The sequence below is a fragment of the Haliotis asinina genome, chromosome 4 (genome assembly GCF_037392515.1).
Source record: "Haliotis asinina isolate JCU_RB_2024 chromosome 4, JCU_Hal_asi_v2, whole genome shotgun sequence".
In the NCBI taxonomy this organism is placed as follows: domain Eukaryota; kingdom Metazoa; phylum Mollusca; class Gastropoda; order Lepetellida; family Haliotidae; genus Haliotis; species Haliotis asinina.
Window position 1 is genome coordinate 47319498 of NC_090283.1, and position 18944 is coordinate 47338441.

The following is an 18944-nucleotide window of genomic DNA, read 5'->3' on the forward strand; positions in this document are numbered from 1 at the left end:
TCATTGTACGACATATTTACTATTTATGGGAGATATACAAAAGATATTTTGATGCAAATTGAGAAAATAATTCTACTTGGAATTTTTAAGTACACTATACCTCCAATTACTTTAAGTATGAATCTTATTCCTTTAAAATGACATTGTGATGATTGTTTAGTGGATGTTAAAAAAATTTTGCATTCTCAATTACCTCCCTTATATCGTTTGCCTCGTTTATCCATTCATCTAAAAGTAACATATACCGTATGTACTGGATTATCGAGTATACGAAGACACGACTCACTTCCGGGCTTTTTGTAGACGTTTGTTGATGTGTGATATTGATAATGTTTTATGAGTGATCTCTATTTTGCGGTAGTTGTCGAGCTGTGAAATAATGGCTGTAAGTATAGGTATATTTAGAGACTGACTGTCAGCCAGTTTATCTGTCTGGGTTCTGACGTTGATCTTAATTTTATTTTTCGTATCCTGGTTAATTGTCACAAAGTCATGTCGAGTGTATATCGACAGCGTGGGCTATCCAGGGCTGTCAGCAGTTGTGAACTGTAACAGACTTTGGGGCATGTAACCTACAGACTAATGTACAGACACGGTGCACAGCTGTCTTCGTAAAACCTGTGTATACAAGGGTCACGACTCTGTGTTATGTCAACTTATGAGCTACAGTAAGATATCGACATATTTTTGTATACCACTCCCGTTCATCGTATATCTTCATTTATATTTTTGTACCTTGAATGAGGGAGTAAGGAAGGAGGGGGCTCCTCATGTGCTAGCTAGATTTGACCTTTTTTCAGCTGGTGATGACAGCAAGACATGATGTTTAACAATGAAATGTCTCATTAACAGTAATTTTACCCACTATAATTGTTCAAATAACTGATTTTTAATTGCATGTATAATATCTCCATTTCTTATTGAATACCTTGTTCACAATGTAGATTTTCAGCACAAAAGTGGAATTTAGTCTCTTGTCAACCCAAGTTTAAAGCCAGCTGACATATTTTTTTTTTAAAAAAGTAAAGGTCGAGAAGGAAGCAAATCTCAAAGCATCTGTCCCGAATGCTTTGATTTCTGTTTATTCAAACTTCAATAAAGACAAATGCACAAAAAAGTCTTTCTTCCCTTGAAGTGACTGTCGCACACATGACACTATTGACAGGACACAAGTTCTTCATGTTTATTTAAATAGTTTCGACATAAGTTTCTACATGAGATAATTAAAAAGCATGATAACATGCTGTCAATTAAGCAAACATGGGCAAACATTGCTGATTTACTTTTAGGAAATAGGTTTCAGATGTATCCTTATGTTACTGCTACTGAATAAGTGTTGTGTGCAGGAATTATACACCCAGAAAACAACAGTGATATGTTTCTTTGCAAATGTACAAGATGTAAACAGTGGTGATGTGGTTCATTCCAGAACACTTCACAGACAGGCTTTTTAAGGTTGATGTTGCACTTCTATATAATTCCCTGGATATAGCACCAAACTAGACAGAACACCACGGCCAAGCTATTTGAGAACACATGTTCCAGGTTTGATCACCAAATCCGTTGCATGTTGGTGTAATGCAAGAATTAATCTTTTGTTTTGAAGTATGAACAATAGAGTACAGTCAGACCTCGTATATCTGAACTTCAGATATCCAAATACCTCGGTTTCCGAACATTCTTCACAAAAAAACAATTTTTTCCAGTGACAATTTACCTCGTATATCTGAATGTTCGGTTTCTGTATCCGAACAGTAAATTTCGCTAAGGAAACATCAAAATGTGTACAATATTTCATCATATATTTGAACACCAAAGCTAACATCGGCAAGATGTTGGATGTTTACCGCTTGTTGTCGACAAGATATCAAAACACGAAGTCTATCATGTCTATCGCTTCCCAATTCACTGTGTAACTAGCTAGTTAATTTATTGTTTATTGAAGACATGTATTTATGACTGGGTGTGTAGGTTAATTAGAGAGGAAACAATTAAAGTTTGACACTGAGTTGAATTGTTGATTGGGTAAGCATATGTAATGACGGCTGGGGGTGTCAGTCATTATGCATTTGAGCAAGATGGCTAGTACACCTGCTAAACGTAAACGATCTGCCATTACAGTCGAGTAAAAGAAAGACATATGCCTGTATAAAGAGGCGAATCCCATAGCTAGTCTGGACATAATAAAGGACCATTTCATGACAACTTTCGGCCATAACATTGGGAAGACAACCATAAAAACTGAAAGAAAAAGTGAAATGGCTTTGGACTCCATCTGATTCTGCTGATTTGACACGTTCCAGAAATGCAAAACACGCTAAACTTGAGGATGCACTTTATCTTTGGCTAAGTGATGTTAACAGTAGAAATTTGCCAGTAAATGATAATATGTTAACAGTAAAAGCAAAACAAATTGGTGCCAATCTGCAAATTTCCGACTTTGCCTATTCTAGAGGATGGCACATGCAATTCAAAGATTGTCACAGAATCAAGAAAAAGAATTTCCAAGGTGAAGCAGCTAGTGCTGACAAAGAATCTGTTGTGAAAGGCCGAGAGGAACTGAAAGTTCGCATGGGAAGCAGTCTCTTCAAAGACAATCACAAATTGTTACAGACATGTAAACATAATCCCAGAAGCAAGCGACGACTGCGATGACCCGGAAGATGATATGGTTCTATCAGAATTGGCGGAAACCCTTCGCACTTATGCTGACAAGACTGAGATCACGCCCATCACCGTGCGTGAATTTGTTGATGTGGATCACAATGAGGAAACCGGACAGACCCTCTCAGATGAAGACATTACCCACATTGTGTCAGAAAAAAATCCAAATGATGAAAAAGAAGAGGAAGACTGTGCCGCGTATACGCCAGACAGGCAAAGATTGACTTCACACCAGGTGAGATCTCACATCGAAGATCTGATTTATCACTTTGAAAATGATGGCGACATCACAAATCTGGAACTGTTATTTGAAATTCAAGCAGCAAATAATAACTCAGCTGCCCACCAACAGTTATCAAGACTTTTTCAAGCCAGTGTAATTTATGTTATGTTATGCTATACAAGATGTTATGTTGAATAAAGAATGTACATGTGTACAATGTAGTTATACTTCAACGTTGTTTTGTTTTCATGTGCAGCCGACCGTCTAGGTCCTGATTCAGACATCCGAATGATTCGTATGTCCGAACAATTCAATAAAAAAACAAAGTGTTCGGATAAACAAGGTCTGACTGTACTTTCCTAGGAAAGTGTTTTTCTGAAACCATGTCGTTTCATATTTGGAGACAGAAAAATCTTCGTACCATCAAAACAGCCTTGTTTATGCAGAAGTGACTTAACTGGTGTAATCGTTGTCAAGTTGACTTGCTGACCGACTTTATAGACATTAATCAGATGCCTAATCTACTCCTGAGTGATTACATCCAATGTTAAGCAGGCTTAGGGTCACATCACACCCACCCTAGATATTCCGCCACCCTGAATACACCACCCAAATTTGTCTGGACGGATGCTGGTATTATCAGTATTATCAGTATTATCAGTATTATCAGTATTGTATACATCTAAAAGATGCTTATGCTATATGTTTATGTGCAGTGTGATGCTGTACCAAAGCCCCAGGGTTTCTATGTATAGGAGTAAAAATGTGTTACACCCCTCGGGTTCAGGAAATATCAGGTTGTTTTCTGAAAAAACAAATGACACATGAAGTCTTTCAGTCCTGTATTCTGGCCCAGTATAGCGAGGCTCCTGAAGTGGCATGTGTAAACCCCGTAGGTATCTATCAGTAACTTTACTGTCAGAGTTATCACCCCTTGGAGTAATCTTATGGGCCCCCCTTAAACAAAGAATCAAACTTGAGTGTGTGGTAGAGCATCTGCCTATGGATGAGAAAACCTTTGTATTGTGAGTTTAATCTTGAATGATATTTTACAATTGACTTCAAACACTAATGTATCATTTGAATGTTGATGTTCATATAAAGTTAGGAAAAGTAAACCCTGGGAAGTGGTCTTACTAATGAATAGTAAAACCTGTCCTTCCAAAACAAAAGCCTGAAATGCAGTTATTCCGGGAAAACAAGAGATGACCTAATATAGAGTGAGAAGCACACTTTAAGTTTATGTAAAGTGTTAGATGTTTCAGAATTGCACCACTTCAAGCAATGTTGTGCATGGATCATGACTATTTGTTTTAAAATTGTATTAAAGTAGAATCATTGTAAATTTTTACATCACTAACGCTCAAGGGTAATCTTTTCTTTGTTGCCTTTAGGAGGCGGAGGGGGCCGACAGCAAGATGGAGGAATCGGGGACGAAGAGTCCAGCTTCAAAGGTGTGACAGTTGGCTGAATTAGTAACTCAATGTTTGAACATTCCAATATATATCTGATGGGATTCTGGGTCAGAATTATTCCCCAGCAGCCATTGTGACTATGCTTGTCGTAAGAGGCGACTAACAGGTTTGGGTGGTCGGGCTCGCTGACTTGCTTCACACATGTTATCAGTTCCCAGTTGTGCAGATCGATGCTCATGTTGTTGATCACTGGATTGTCAGACTGAATTATTTACAGACCGCCACCATATAGTTGAAATATTGCCAAGTGCTGTGTAAAACTAAACTCACTCACAAATCTCATAATAACACACTATTGCCCCTCACTGAATATCACATGTACAATGTATTTCACCATGACATTGTTACACAATAAATAACCCTTTCATATGACGCATTGAATCAACTAATTGGGTGAAAATGTTTTTCATGGTTTTTATTGGTTTTGCCAGTAGACAAACAGACATAAGACAAAGCTTTTTGTTTCACAGCAGTGTCATGTGGAATGTTTTCAAATGTCTTGATTCATAATTCTAACCTGGGTCTCCTTTCACAAAGTAACCTTTACTAAGGAAAATGATTTGTATATTTTATGGAATGTATAGGCACACATATTTGAACAACCTTAACTCCCATTCCTTAACATTGCACCAAGATCACTGCTTTGTGGAAGGAGGCCCTTGTTTGCTCATGTTTGAACAGTGTTCGTGTTAACGCAGAAACCTGCGTTTTTCACACACAAAAAACTTGCAAACAATATTTTGCCTGCTGGTTTTGCATCTACTTAATTTTAAAAAGCACCTTAAAACAACAACATATAAAAAAACCAATAAATTTTGAAATGATTCGGTATTACAATGAACATTTCACATGCAAGACTTAAACACTGGTTATTGTACTTTTTGCCATGATTTCAGTTGGACACCTTGTCAAGGGAAGATCTCATCAAGTTTGTCAAAAAGCAAATGGTGATGTTTCAAAAGACAAAGGCCAAAGTAGATGGTAAAGATCATTGTCTTCATTATCAAATGTTTTTCGTCTATGATAGTAACACTACAGTGGAAGCTGTCTAAACCGGCACTGAAGAAATATTCCACTTTAGACAACATGCTGGATTGTAGAGCTGAAGATAAATGTACAAGCCACAGACGGGACTGAGATTTTGCGCCGGTGTTGACATCTTGCCAGATTGGACAGATGCCAGTTTTGACAGCTTCCACTGTAGTAGTTATAGTCCCCTTAATGGAGCTCACTGCCTACTGACATTGCGAACCCCCAGTCATATTACACTATCATACTTTTCAATGCTTTTCCAACTCCCTGGGAAGCGAGCAGCCACTCAAATTGCCAGCACATCCTCAGGGCACCCATTTTACAGCTGGGTGAACTGAGGCAATGTGGATCTAAGTATCTTGTCCAAAGATACTACACAAATGTGCCCACCTCGGGACTGGAACCCAGCCTCCACCAGGGATCAAACACAGTGCTTCATCATGATAGGCAGATGCCCTACCACTGCACTACTGCACTCCATCCTCCAGTGATGATGATGTTAGTGGGTGAATGAATAAGTGAGTGTAATTTTATGCTAAGTTAAGTAGTAATACAGTAGCCACACCAGAAATGGGCTTTGCACATAATACACATGTGGAGAATTGAACCATTGAGCAAATGCTTTAACCTCAAGGGTACCATGATGATGATGACAATGATGACAGTCATGACGAAGATGACGACGTTCATATTAATGATGATGAGGATGGTGATGATGATAATGACTACTGATGAAATAGTTCTGACACTACCTCTGATGATGATCAGGAGGATGATGATGATGATGGTGACGATGACTACGATGATGATGATGATGATGATCTCTGATGACATTGTTATGACAGTGCCTCTGATTGCCCCACTGTTTGTCAGAGTAGCACCTTATAATGGTAGTGGTGGTGATGACGATGATGATGGTGACGATGACTACGATGATGATGATGATGATGACGGCGACGACAATGAGAGTGATGATGTTGTTGATGACAGTGATGATGATGATGATGATGATGATGATGATGATGATGATGATGGTGGTGGTGGTGGTGGTGGTGGTGGTGGTGGAGGTGGTGGTGATGATGACCAGTAATGACACAGTCATGACAGTGCCTCCTCACTGTAAAAGGAGCGCCAGTAATATTAATAATAAGGCCACGAGCTCACAAGCTTATTATTTATACTACTGCGTCTGATGATGATGATGATGATGATGATGATGATGATGATGATGATTAATTTTCAGTTAGCACATGTGCTACTTCTTTCAAAGAAGTGATAATTACAATCTTCATTAATCCTGTATTTGTGCTCAGATCTAACGAAGAAGCTGCAGTGTGCTGAAGGCAAACTGAGACAGGAGACAGCTGGTGCTCACGAAGAACTAGTAAACGAGATTCAGGTACATATTTTACATTTATAGAGCAAAACCTGTAATAAAAATTACTCAGTGCTAGGGCATATTTCTCTTGGTAGAATATCAGACAGACAGACAGACAGAGACTGACAGACAGACAGACAGACAGACATCTTTGTTTCCATATGTAAAGCCCACATTACAGTTCCTTTCCACCTGTTTATTTGAGGCTTGCAAATCATTAGCAATCATACCAGGACATTTTTGCCAGAGCATTTGTAAAATATCAAACATTTTTGCACAATGTATGGGCTTAATATGTCCTCCTAAGATGCCATACCACATTTGTTGAACTTACTGATAATTATGCAGAGTGTACGAGGAAGAGGCTTTTGTCTGGTTGAATTATCCTGCATGCTAAGCTCAAGAACCATTCACTGGATTTTCTTCATTTTCAACAATAAGCTTTATCTAGGGAAGGTGCAGGGCCCAGTTCATATTGGTGACCTTCGTGTAAGTTTTAAAGTCGTGGCCACGCTTTGAAGATTTCAGCATCTTAACCCTGTTAACCTGAATTGACAGCAGAACATCTCAAGAACAGTTCACTGGATTTTCTTCATAGAGTTTCAAGACTTCCTTGAATGTTTTTCAATAAGCAATTTCTTTGGTGCTGTTTCATACACTATGACATTCATGTCAAAGTCAAGGTCAGTCTCGAAAATATTTGTGTGTTTGAACAACTACAGAGCAAGATATCAAGAGAGGTTGACTGGTTGTGTTTTTGTTGACATTCAACTTCATCCTAAACTTTCATTACATTTTAAGTTTGATTTTGCTATTTCTGGCGGGGGATTATGTCCCCTTAGTGATGATGCTTATTAAAGTTTGATACTGAGAGGTACAGCTTTCCATGTTTGACTGACTGTTTCAGAGCTTGAAGGATCAGCTGGCCGAGTGTGAGACGGAGAAGTCAGAAGCAGTTGCTGCCTACAATTCTGTACAACAGGCACAGGAACAGTCAGCCAGCACAATCGAGGTGAAAGTCTGACCGAATTTTACGCATGAGAAATCCTTATAAACATACATTTAATCCCAGAAATAAAGTGATCCTATTTTTAAAAAAATATCTACAAATAAGAAAATAAACTACTGAAATAAAGTAGGTAAATTACCATGTCGGATTATTGTGGATTACAGTCAAGTCTCGTTAATCCGACCTCCATTTATCCGCCAGTCAGTTTTATCCAACACTTTTTCTTGGTAAGAAATTGAATAAACGTAACTTCATCTCATTTATTTAATCTGACATCCTCTTTAATCCAACAATTTGTTGTGCAACAGATTATGGTGGATTAACGAGACTTGACTGTACCTCAATAAGACATGTACACATGATTGATGAAGGTTAGTTGTCATGTCTATGTTATTTTGCAGGATCTCAAGACACAACTGACAACCATGAAAGGGGAGAAGGAGCAGATTTGTGCCAAATTTGTGGCTTTTGAGAAAAAAAACAAGGTTAGATTAACAGACCTTTCTAGGATATTGCAAATTCATATAGATAACAAAGAAGGCTCCTAGTCTAAATCTGCAGTAGATCTTGTCCTTATTGGCATTTGATCAATGCTCAATGATCTCTACAAGTCATCCATGTTGATGTGGATGGAGAATCTGGTTTGATCCTCATATAAAAAGATGGTACTTGTTGATATCCTTCCATGTTCTGAGACTTTGATACACTTAGACTTTGATTCACTTAGACTTTGATACACTTAGGCTTTGATACACTTAGACTTTGATACACTTAGGCTTTGATACACTTAGGCTTTGATACACTTGGACTTTGATACACTTAGACTTTGATACACTTAGACTTTGATACACTTAGGCTTTGATACACTTAGACTTTGATACACTTAGGTTTTGATACACTTAGGCTTTGATACACTTAGACTTTGATACACTTAGGCTTTGATACACTTAGACTTTGATACACTTAGACTTTGATACACTTGGTTCTGTGTAGGACCTGATGGAGCAGATGGAATGCATGCAGATGAAAGACTCAACCCTGACCTCCACCCTCAAGTGTATGCAGGAAGAGCAGACAAAGTTTGCAAATGACAATAAGGTGAGCATTCCCCTACAGAATCCTTGAATGAAATTAGATATTCTACAGGGCAGTGATATAGGCTAGCAGTTAAAACATCTGCTTGTCGTCCCAATGACCTGGGATCAATTTGTGTCTCACCAGTTCATAATCTGAGATAAATCCTTGTTATAGTCCTGAGTTCGTTGTTGTGTAAGTGTTTAACACCTGTTCAATTGTGGATTCAGGATCTTGCAGGACAGGTAGCGCGACTGACTGAGGAACGTGATGACCTGGTGCGCCAGATCGAAAACCTGACCAGTGTTGATCAGGAGAGACAACAACAGGGAGAGAAGAATGACATGGAGGTAATATTCTTTAACCATTTCGATATGATCTCTTTGTTTCTGAAATTGTCCTGACAAATGGCCATATAAGAACACCTGTAAACACAGAAAGGACAAATCTGTTTTTCTCACTGATTGTTTTTTCATAAATCTCATTAGCTTGTTCAGACCAATTTTTTCAGGTGTTTTCTTTTCTTCGTTTCCATTTTTTTTCATTACACTATGTTTTCAGTCATTATTGATGTCCATTGTTAGGGTATCCAAGGCCATTCTGGCCACAAGAGCTCTGGGAGGGAGAAAACGTTAAATGTTCTCGTCACAATATGACTCAGATATTGCCGATGTGACGTTAAATATTAACTCACTTCCTTGGAAGGAGAGAAAACATTATAGCTGAGATAATGGAAAAACAGACATATGTTTGTTGAAGAAACATGCCATTCAAATCACTTTTGTCTAATTGTTTCAGAAGTTAATCCAGCTGAACGAGCTGAGGGAGGAACTCTCTAGGCTGCAGAAGGCTAATGAGAAGTTTGAGGAGGAGAGGCAGTTCTGGGAGAAGGAGAAGGCAGAGTTGATGCAGAACCTGACACAGCAGGAGGCAGAGCAGACAGGGAAGTCAGAGCTGACACAGAAGCTGCAGCAGCAACTGGAAGCAGCTGAAGGAGATCTGGAGCAACTCAGGACTGATGTTTCTGGGAAAGAAGTAGAGATAGCAGACATACGTAAATCTCTAGAAGACAGGGATGCTGAAATTGAACAAATGAAGGCAGAGTTTCAGAAATATGAGGATGCCAGTGAGAAAACTAGAGGTGTTGACCAGGAGAAGGATGCAAGGATTGAGGAACTCAGTCAACAGATTGACTCTCAAAAGACTGAAATTGAAGGCTATAGAAACAAGCTAGAAGCAGCTGAAGGTGAAGTGGTGAGTCTGTCTGCGAAACTGAAAGAAGTTAATTCCATGTTTGAGGTTTTGGAAACTGAAAACGTTAAACTGAGTGAAGAAGTTCAAAGGTCCTATTCCAGGATAACTGGATTGGAAGAAGGGGGTAAGGAATACGAACAAACTGTTGAGAAATTAAGAACTAGATGTAGTGAGCTGGAGGGAAGTGTTGCATCCAGTTCAGAAGATGCCCAGAAGGTTGTTGATGACAGAGCTGTCCACTTGGAGGAGAAGGTTAAGGGTTTGTTGGAGGAGAAGGACAAGTTGTGTGAGGAACTGGCTCAGGCTAATGAAATCAAGGACACACTGAACTTCGAGGTGCAAGAGTTGAGGGCTGAAGTGGAGTCTGGGAACGCTGATCCAGACTCACAGAAAGGTCAGATTCAGGAGTGGGAGAGTCTGATGGAGATGCTCAAGAACGATAAAGATCAGGCACTTCAGGAACTGGAAGATTCCGAGAAAAGGGAGGAACTGTGCCGTAAGGAGTTGGAGTTCCTCATGACATCTCTGCATGAAGCTTTGACAGAGCGGGACACACTTCAGGATGAGGTATTCAAGATGGCAGAGAATCCCTTGATGGATGAGATTAAGGAGATGAAAGTGATGATAGAGGATATCATCAATGAACGTAATGACCTTCAGAAGAAATGGGATGAAGCCACAGCAACCAAGAAAGAATGTGATGCTGACATGGAAACTTTGAAGAAACAGATAGAAGAAGCAAAGCAGGAGAAAGAAAACATTGAAAGAGAGAAGGAATCGGGAGCGGTAGTCATGGAGCTGTCACAGGAGAGAGAGAGACAACTGAGGGAAGAATTAACAGAGAAGGAAACTTTGGTAACTGAATGTCAAGAGGAGTTGAATCAAGAGATTGCAAAGGCAACAGAGGCTGAATCACGAGTCCGAGAACTGGAAGAAGAAGTAGCTGGATTGAGCAAAGGCATGGCAGAGAAGGAGGAGCAGAGACAAGAGAGACAAACTTATGCAGTAGAGTTAGAAGGTCAGATTCTTGAGTTGTCCAACTCTTTGTCTGACAGTAAGAACAGGTATGGAGTGCTGAAGGAACAGTTTGACAAGCTGACTGAAAACAGTGCTGACATTGCTACATACTGTGAACAGATTGAAGAGCTGGGTTCACAGAGAGATGAGGTAGCCCGTCAGCGGGACATGCTTCAGACACAACTTGAACAGCTGAAGACAGAGAAGATGGACCTTGAAGGAAAAGTTGAGACTCTTGAACATGATCTGCAGGCTGCTGTTGAAGAGAAAATGAAGTCTGTTGAAGAAGTTGAATGTGTCAACAAAGAACTGGGTAAAGTGACTGAACAAAATTATGAAAGTCAGAGAGAAAAGGAGCTAATGAAATCAGCATGTGAAGAATTGAAAATTAAAGTTTCTGATTTGGAGAATGAGAAGGTTGATTTAGAGCATAAATTGGAGGGTAAGGATTTGGAGATGAAAAGTCTGCAAGAGAGGTGTGATGACTTGGTACAGGTTCAGGAAGGCAAGGAGACAGAAATTGAAACACTGAAGACTGAGATGAGTGAGAGACAACAGGCATCCTCTGAAGCTGATGTTGCACAGGTGGAGGAAATGGAGTTGCTCAAGACTGAGAAGTCCGACCTGCAGGTTCAGTTTGTGATGACTCAGGAGAAACTGGCTGAGACAGAGAAAGAGGCTGCATCATTGCAGAGTGAAATTCAAGCATTGAAACAGTCTGCTGGAGATGCTTCAGTGGAAAGGGAAAAGGCTGATGCAAGAGTTAAGGAACTTGAGGAGCAAGTTGTCTTACTTCAGGAGAAACTATCGGAGTCAGTTAAAGAAGTCACAGAACTGCAGGGTGAGTTGGAGACACTGAGGACAGAAGTATCGGATCAGAAATACACTGATGGCGAGAGGGTGAAGGAACTTCAGGACAAACTGGTGGAGCTTCAAGAAGAGAAGGAAGCTGAGATTAATACAAGTTCCAAAAATCAGGAAGAACTACAAGCTCAGGTTAATGAACTTGATGGAAGATTGTCTCAGGTGCAGGAAGAAAAGGACACATGGAACAATAAATATGAACAATTGGTGGTTGCTCAAGAGCAAAAGAACTGTGAACTTGAGACTTTGAGAAGTGATCTAGGTGCCAAGCATGATCGGATTGTAGAGCTGGAGAGGACATTAGATGACAATGTGAAACTTGTTTCTGAGTTGAAGGACCAGATGTCCGGTGAACAAGCAGCAGAAGCTGAAACAAAAGCTCAAGTTGCTTCATTGAATGAAAGAATTGAAAATATGACAGTTGAATTAGAAGATCTGAAAAAGGAAAATTCAGGTTTGAGTGAAAATCTTAAAAAAGTTTGCGATGAAAAGGAAAGTTTGATGTCAGAGGTATCTACCCTTCAGTGTGATTTGGAAAATGTTAAAGATCAGAAAGAATCCTTGAATATTTCCTTGAAAGAAAGAGCAGAAATAGTGTCAGCATTGGAACAGAAATGTGGTGACTTGAATCAGTGTTTAAGTGAAAAGGTTTCATCAATTGAGGTTTTGGAAAAGGAAGTAGCTTCATTGAAGGAATCACATGAGTTGATTTTATCTGATAAAAATAGATGTGACTCTGACCTTGAAAGTTTTAAAACTCAAAACGAAAACCTTGAAACTGAATTACATTCGGTGAAGTCAGAGACTGTGACTTTGAAAGAAGAAAAGAATGTTCTTAATAATGATCTTTCTTCAAAACTTGAACTGTTAGTAGAATTAGAATCTAAGTGTGAAAGACTTGAAAAAGAGATATGTGAGAAGGACCGAGCATTTGAAGCAGTAACCTCTGATTCACAAGCTAAATCATCAGAGGAGATTATGAGACTACAGAGAGAAAAGGACTTGATTGAGACTTCTTTGAAGGAGGCAGATGATAAGCTGTCAGATGTCCAGAAGTCCCTTGTCTTGAAAGAGGAGGAGGTGTCTGCCAGCAAGTCTGTGGTGGAGGAATTGTCCCAGAAGTTGGCAGAGGTGCAGGGTCAGGCTGAGGAGCAGGTGCAGAACATGAAGGAGAGAGTCACAGAACTTGAAAGCAATCTCCAGGAATTAAAGGAAAGGAATGCTAGCCTGCTGGTTCAGATTCAAGAAACTGCAGTCAAGGAAACGGCGGCTTTGCAACAGAGCAGTGTAAGTATGATGAAAGACAACTGAGACATGTAAGATGTATACCTTATTCACTTGGTCACTGACACAAGACATTTGTTTTACTCTCCCAAATTAATGAAACCTGAGAGGTTGACTGTTTGAATAACACCTGACTGATGCGTTACTCACTTCTGACTGAAACCCTACTCACAACTACTCAACTCAATCTTGACTGTCATCTGATTGGTCTTTGACATACCTTTGATTGACCAGACTGACTGTCTCACACCTTACACACACCTGACTGACCTCATACTCACACGTCACTGATGCTTTACACTTAACTGACCCTCGTCTGAAATCTTAATCACACCTGACTGATCTTTGTCTTGCACCTGACTTAGTTCTGATTGATCCTTGATTCATACTTGACAATCCATGACTGATCTTTGAAGCACACCTGACCAGCCTCTCACTGATCCTTCACTTACCCCTGACTGAGCTCTGACTGATCCTTGACTCACCTGACTAAACCCTGACTGAACCTTGACTCACACCTGACCAACCCCTGACTGATCCTTGACTCAATCTGACCAACCCATGACTGATCCTTGACTGACACCTGACTAATCCTTGACTCACCTTACCAGCCCCCTGACTGATCCTTGACTCACCTTACCTGCCCCTGACTGATCCTTGACTAACACCTGACCAACCCCTGACTGACCCTTGACTCACTCCTGACCAAAGCGTGATGAACCGTGATTCACACGTGACCAGCTCCTGACTGATCCTTGACTCACCTTACCAGTCCCCGACTGATCCTTGACTAACACCTGACCAACCCCTGACTGATCCTTGACTAACACCTGACCAAACTCTGACCTGGTGGTTGTTGTCTCCTGCAGAACTCCGGGGATGAAGTCGGGCGTCTGCAGGCCGAGGTGAAGACGAAGGAGGAGATGTGCAGCAAGCTGAAGCAGCTTGCCATCAAGTCCAAGAAGGAGGCCAGTGATGCCAAGTCCAAGGTAGAATGCTTCAAGAGCTACATCTTGTCATGTTAAACATTAACTAAGTCTCTCACAGTCAGTAGCTGTGGTTACCCAGTTTCCACATCCAGCCAGTGTTTAATGGCAGAGGTTGTACTTGTATCTGTGTAGATTGCATTAATCATGAATTGTGTTCTGTTGTTTTCAGCTTGATAACCTAATGAAGCAGCTTGAGCAAACAAAGAAGTCACTGAGTGAAACAGAAGAGAAGTTGCAGAATGTCCAGACTGAGAGCACTAACTCCTCTGAGCACATACTGGCCGAGTCCAAACAGGTTCAGGAGAATTATAAGGTCAGTTTTAGTGTCTGGACAGAGTACAATAACCTCCCAGCTCAACTGGCTGAGCCGAGGCAGGCTCATGAAAACTGAATTAGTTTGTAGGGTTAACGCCATACTCAACATCATATGGCAGCAGTCTGTAAATAATTGACCCTGGACATGAAGATCTATTGATTCTCATCTTCAGTATTGATGTAAGCTCTTGGGATCAGATGACGTGTCAACCAAATTTGACCACCCATTCCTGTTAATTCCCTCTTAAAACAAGCATGGGTTGCTGAAGGCAAATTCCAACCTGGCTCATCATGAATTGGTCTCTATAGTGCCTATTAGGTTAATAGCAATGCATTATTATCATCATGACAAAGACGGCTAAAATAGCTGATGAAGCAAGTGAGATACAAAGTCTCCATCGCCTTCAAAAGGCTTCAGGTATGACTGATTGTCATTAGACACTGCTGTAGGCAACAAGCCAACAGTATGACAGCATGGGACACCAGAGCTTTGTTGACTATGCCAGGTGTGTCTGGATATTGTCGCCATAATCTAACACTTTACCAACCAGAAGGCTACAATGTGTGAAACCCATATCTCGTGTCCCCCTCTGTGATATTGCTGGAATATAGCTAAATGCAGTGTAAAACCATACTTGACCACTCACTCACTCACTCACAGTTTGAAAAGTCCTCAAATAGGCCAACCATAGTTATATTCAAAATTATTTTTCTTCAAATAACACATGATGTCAGTATGAAAAATTTGGACTGTTTCTTGCTGTGTGTACTACATTACATATAATAGCTGAGACTCTTTGAACATATTTCTGAATGATATGCGTACTTAGTCTTATTATGTGAGTGACTCTGAGAGTGTTCGAATCCCAGATGGGACTCAACACAACAAAAGTACCAGAATCTACTTTCCTGAAAATGTGTAATCCCAAATATGACATGTTACATCTGACCACTTTCTGAATGGCATTGTGTGTTCATACTTGTTAATTCTCCATGTGTTTTCTCCATTCTCCATAGGGCCTTCAGGCAGACTTTGACCGTCTCCAGGACCAGCTTGACCAGGAGAGACAGCGGTCAACCCAGGCCAAGACAGACCTCCAGCAGGCTGTAGAGCAACTGACCACTCTCAAGCAGGACCTGGCCGACACCAAAGAAGAGAAGGACAGACTTAACAGACAGATTGAGTCAGCATCCACAGATGTCAAGGTCAGTCCTCCACTTTCAAGACCTTGAATTTGATAGTATCAAAACACAGTACACTTTTATGCTATAATTATTGTAACTTCCTCACTTTCAGCCTAGATTTACAACTGTTGCACATGATTTTTAGCATCCTGTGTCATAGGGTATCAATAGCTGTCCATGATCTGCACATGGAGCTATCTGCAGGGAATGTTGACTCCTGTAGAACATGAATTTTCAAAGACATGGTAGCTGTAATGATTGATTTGATCAGCCTTTGCTTGACATCATCATCATCTCAATTTTCAGACTCGTGAGGTTGGTCTTGAAGAGCAGAAGGCCAAGGTGAAGGCCATGGAGAGTGAGATGTCTGCTTTGCGAATACAGCTGGAAGAGATTGTCAAGGACAAGCAGAAGGTCAGTCAGTGCTAGGTCAGGATCTATTGGACCCGTGAGGATGCAGGGTGGAACAGCTATTCAGCAACCCATGTTTGCCAATAAAGGCAACTATGCTTGTCGTATGAGGCGAGTAACGGGATCGGATGGTGACATTCTCTGACTTGGTTGACACATGTCGTCAGTTCCCAGCTGTGCTGATTGATGCTCATGCTGTTGATCACAGGATTGATTGGTCCGGGGCCTGATTATTTACAGACTGCCATATCTCTGGAATATTGCTGAGTGTGACATAAAACTCACTCACTCACTAAATCCACTGATGCTGTGTTTGAGTCCAAAATCACTTTATACTTCCATCCTCTTCAAGCTGATATGCAGGAATATATCTGAAAAGTTATTCAGAGGTATCAAAAACCATATTAACCTGTCCGAACAACATTTTTTCAGCATTTATTCCTTGTTTTCTCCATATTGGTCAAGAAAATCCATTGACCAGGTACCCATCCCTGGAAGGATTATTAATGGTAGGGTGATAACTCCCATAGTGTATGTCCCATACCTTAGATAGTTAATACCCAGGTGTAAATTGATGGCCATGCTGTTGATCACAGGATTGTCAGGTCCAGATTAGATTATTTACTGTCTGTCACCATATAGCTGGAATATTGATGAGTGTGGTGTAAAACTAAACTCACTCGCTCACATAGATAACGATGGTCACTTTGTAGTATGGCGCCCTTGTTTTAAGAGCTGCTGTAAATGAAAGTTTGTCTGTGACGTCCCGAGTGGTGATTGTTTCCAGACCGACGAGGACCACCAGGAGAAGGAGAAGCAACTCAAGGCAGACATAGAACAGCAGAAGAAGATGGTGGGGAAGAAGGAGGAAGAAATCAAGAGACTGCAGGAACAGCTCGGCACAGCTAAACAGGTAAGAGTAGGGAGAAGAAGATGGGGAGACCGGTGAAACTGGAAGGAATAGAGAGGGAGGAAGTTTGGTGTGGGAGAACACTGTGAGGTTGAGAGGGGAGTTAAGGTTGAAAGAAGAGGAGGTTGAAGTGTTTGAGAAGAGGAAGATAAGAGATGAGGGTGAGACTGCGAGGACGAGAGAGGCAGTGAGGTTGACTGAAGATGAGGATGAAGGGTTGGAGAGGAGGAAGATGAGAGATGAGGGTGAGACTGTGAGGACGAGAGAGGTGGAGAGGTTGACTGAAGATGAGGATGAAGGGTTGGAGAGGAGGAAGATGAGAGATGAGGGTGAGACTGTGAGGACGAGAGAGGTGGAGAGGTTGACTGAAGATGAGGATGAAGGGTTGGAGAGGAGGAAGATGAGAGATGAGGGTGAGACTAAGAGGAAGAGAGAGGTGGAGAGGTTGATTGAAGATGAGGATGAAGGGTTGGAGAGGAGGAAGATGAGAGATGAGGGTGAGACTGTGAGGACGAGAGAGGTGGAGAGGTTGACTGAAGATGAGGATGAAGGGTTGGAGAGGAGGAAGATGAGAGATGAGGGTGAGACTAAGAGGAAGAGAGAGGTGGAGAGGTTGATTAAAGATGAGGATGAAGGGTTGGAGAGGAGGAAGATGAGAGATGAGGTGAGACTGTGAGGACGAGAGAGATGGAGAGGTTGACTGAAGATGAAGGGTTGGAGAGGAGGAAGATGAGAGATGAGGGTGAGACTAAGAGGAAGAGAGAGGTGGAGAGGTTGATTGAAGATGAGGATGAAGGGTTGGAGAGGAGGAAGATGAGAGATGAGGGTGAGACTGTGAGGACGAGAGAGGTGGAGAGGTTGACTGAAGATGAGGATGAAGGGTTGGAGAGGAGGAAGATGAGAGATGAGGTGAGACTATGAAGATGAGAGAGGCGGTGAGGTTGAAAAAGGGAGTCATGGAACAGGAAGATGGTGAAAGAAAAAAGAAGACCATGTCTTTTTAGAGTAAGAGGAAGATGAGAGATGAGGGCAAGTGAGCTTAGTTTTACACCACACTTAGCAATATTCCAGCTACATGGCGGCAGATGAGGCTAAGATTATGACTGCACTATGAGGGTTGTAGAGGTGGTGATGTTGAAAGAAGAGGATGAGGTTGAATGGGGAGATTCCATAAAGAAGAGGGAGGTGGATAAGATATGAAGGACAAGAGAGGACAATGTATTTATAGTGTATGCTAGGACATAGAAAAGATAAGCAGAAAGGTTGGTGAAGATGAGAGGTGAGGTTTGAGTATGGTTAGACGTGAGAAAGAGAAAAGAAAAGGGAGGAATGTGAGAACAGCAGATATGAAAAGATAACGAAACTGAAAGAGTAATGAGAGAGGAAGTGTGATGGGTGCTGAGAGTGAGGTTTGACTTTGTGAGGAGGTTGACGTTTGAATGGAGAGGGCTGAAGCTGGATTGAAGGAGAGATGAGCTGGGGGTGAAGGATCAGAGAAATCATTTGAAGAACATATGATGTAAAGCTCCATATGATGGTTTGCCTAACGGAAACAAACTACTGACAGAATTAAATATACTAAGTGAGTCAGTTTGTGTTCCCGGGTGACATCTTGTTGTTTCTGCTCATGTCAGGAAGCCAGCCAGAGCAACATGATGGACCTTGAGATGGCGGACTACGAGCGGACGATTCGCACTCTCAACGACCAGCTGAAGGAGAAGGACGCCATCATGGAGAAGATGAAGTCCGAGGTGGAACAGGTGGAACAGAATTCAGCCCGACTCAAGGAGCAGATGGGTTAGTGCTTCTTGATCCGTCTGTTGGGGAGCTGTGGAGTAGCGTAGTAGTTAAGGCACTCTT

General features: G+C 41.1%; 2 protein-coding genes across 2 annotated transcripts in view; both read left to right on the forward strand.

The window, feature by feature from the left end:
• The first annotated feature begins 260 nt into the window (after positions 1–260).
• The window catches only part of LOC137281607 (GRIP and coiled-coil domain-containing protein 2-like), a 30705-nt gene continuing 12021 nt past the window's right edge, over positions 261–18944 (forward strand). Inside the window, exons 1-15 of the mRNA XM_067812943.1 lie at positions 261–385; positions 4282–4341; positions 5259–5343; positions 6708–6793; positions 7680–7784; positions 8183–8266; positions 8775–8879; positions 9086–9205; positions 9654–13277; positions 14144–14263; positions 14433–14576; positions 15596–15784; positions 16070–16177; positions 16962–17087; positions 18719–18881. Coding sequence (XP_067669044.1) covers positions 380–385; positions 4282–4341; positions 5259–5343; positions 6708–6793; positions 7680–7784; positions 8183–8266; positions 8775–8879; positions 9086–9205; positions 9654–13277; positions 14144–14263; positions 14433–14576; positions 15596–15784; positions 16070–16177; positions 16962–17087; positions 18719–18881 — 5125 coding nt within the window. The 5' untranslated portion in view covers positions 261–379. The remainder of the gene's footprint in view (positions 386–4281; positions 4342–5258; positions 5344–6707; positions 6794–7679; positions 7785–8182; positions 8267–8774; positions 8880–9085; positions 9206–9653; positions 13278–14143; positions 14264–14432; positions 14577–15595; positions 15785–16069; positions 16178–16961; positions 17088–18718; positions 18882–18944) is intronic.
• LOC137281608 (uncharacterized) lies at positions 17114–18406 on the forward strand. Its single transcript, XM_067812944.1, has one exon. It carries the CDS (start codon positions 17317–17319, stop codon positions 17758–17760), a length of 444 nt encoding a protein of 147 aa, XP_067669045.1. The 5' UTR covers positions 17114–17316; the 3' UTR covers positions 17761–18406.

Coding starts and splice junctions, on each gene's coding strand:
- LOC137281608 (XM_067812944.1), top strand. CDS start 17,317: ATGAGAGATGAGGGTGAGACTGTGAGGACGAGAGAGGTGGAGAGGTTG.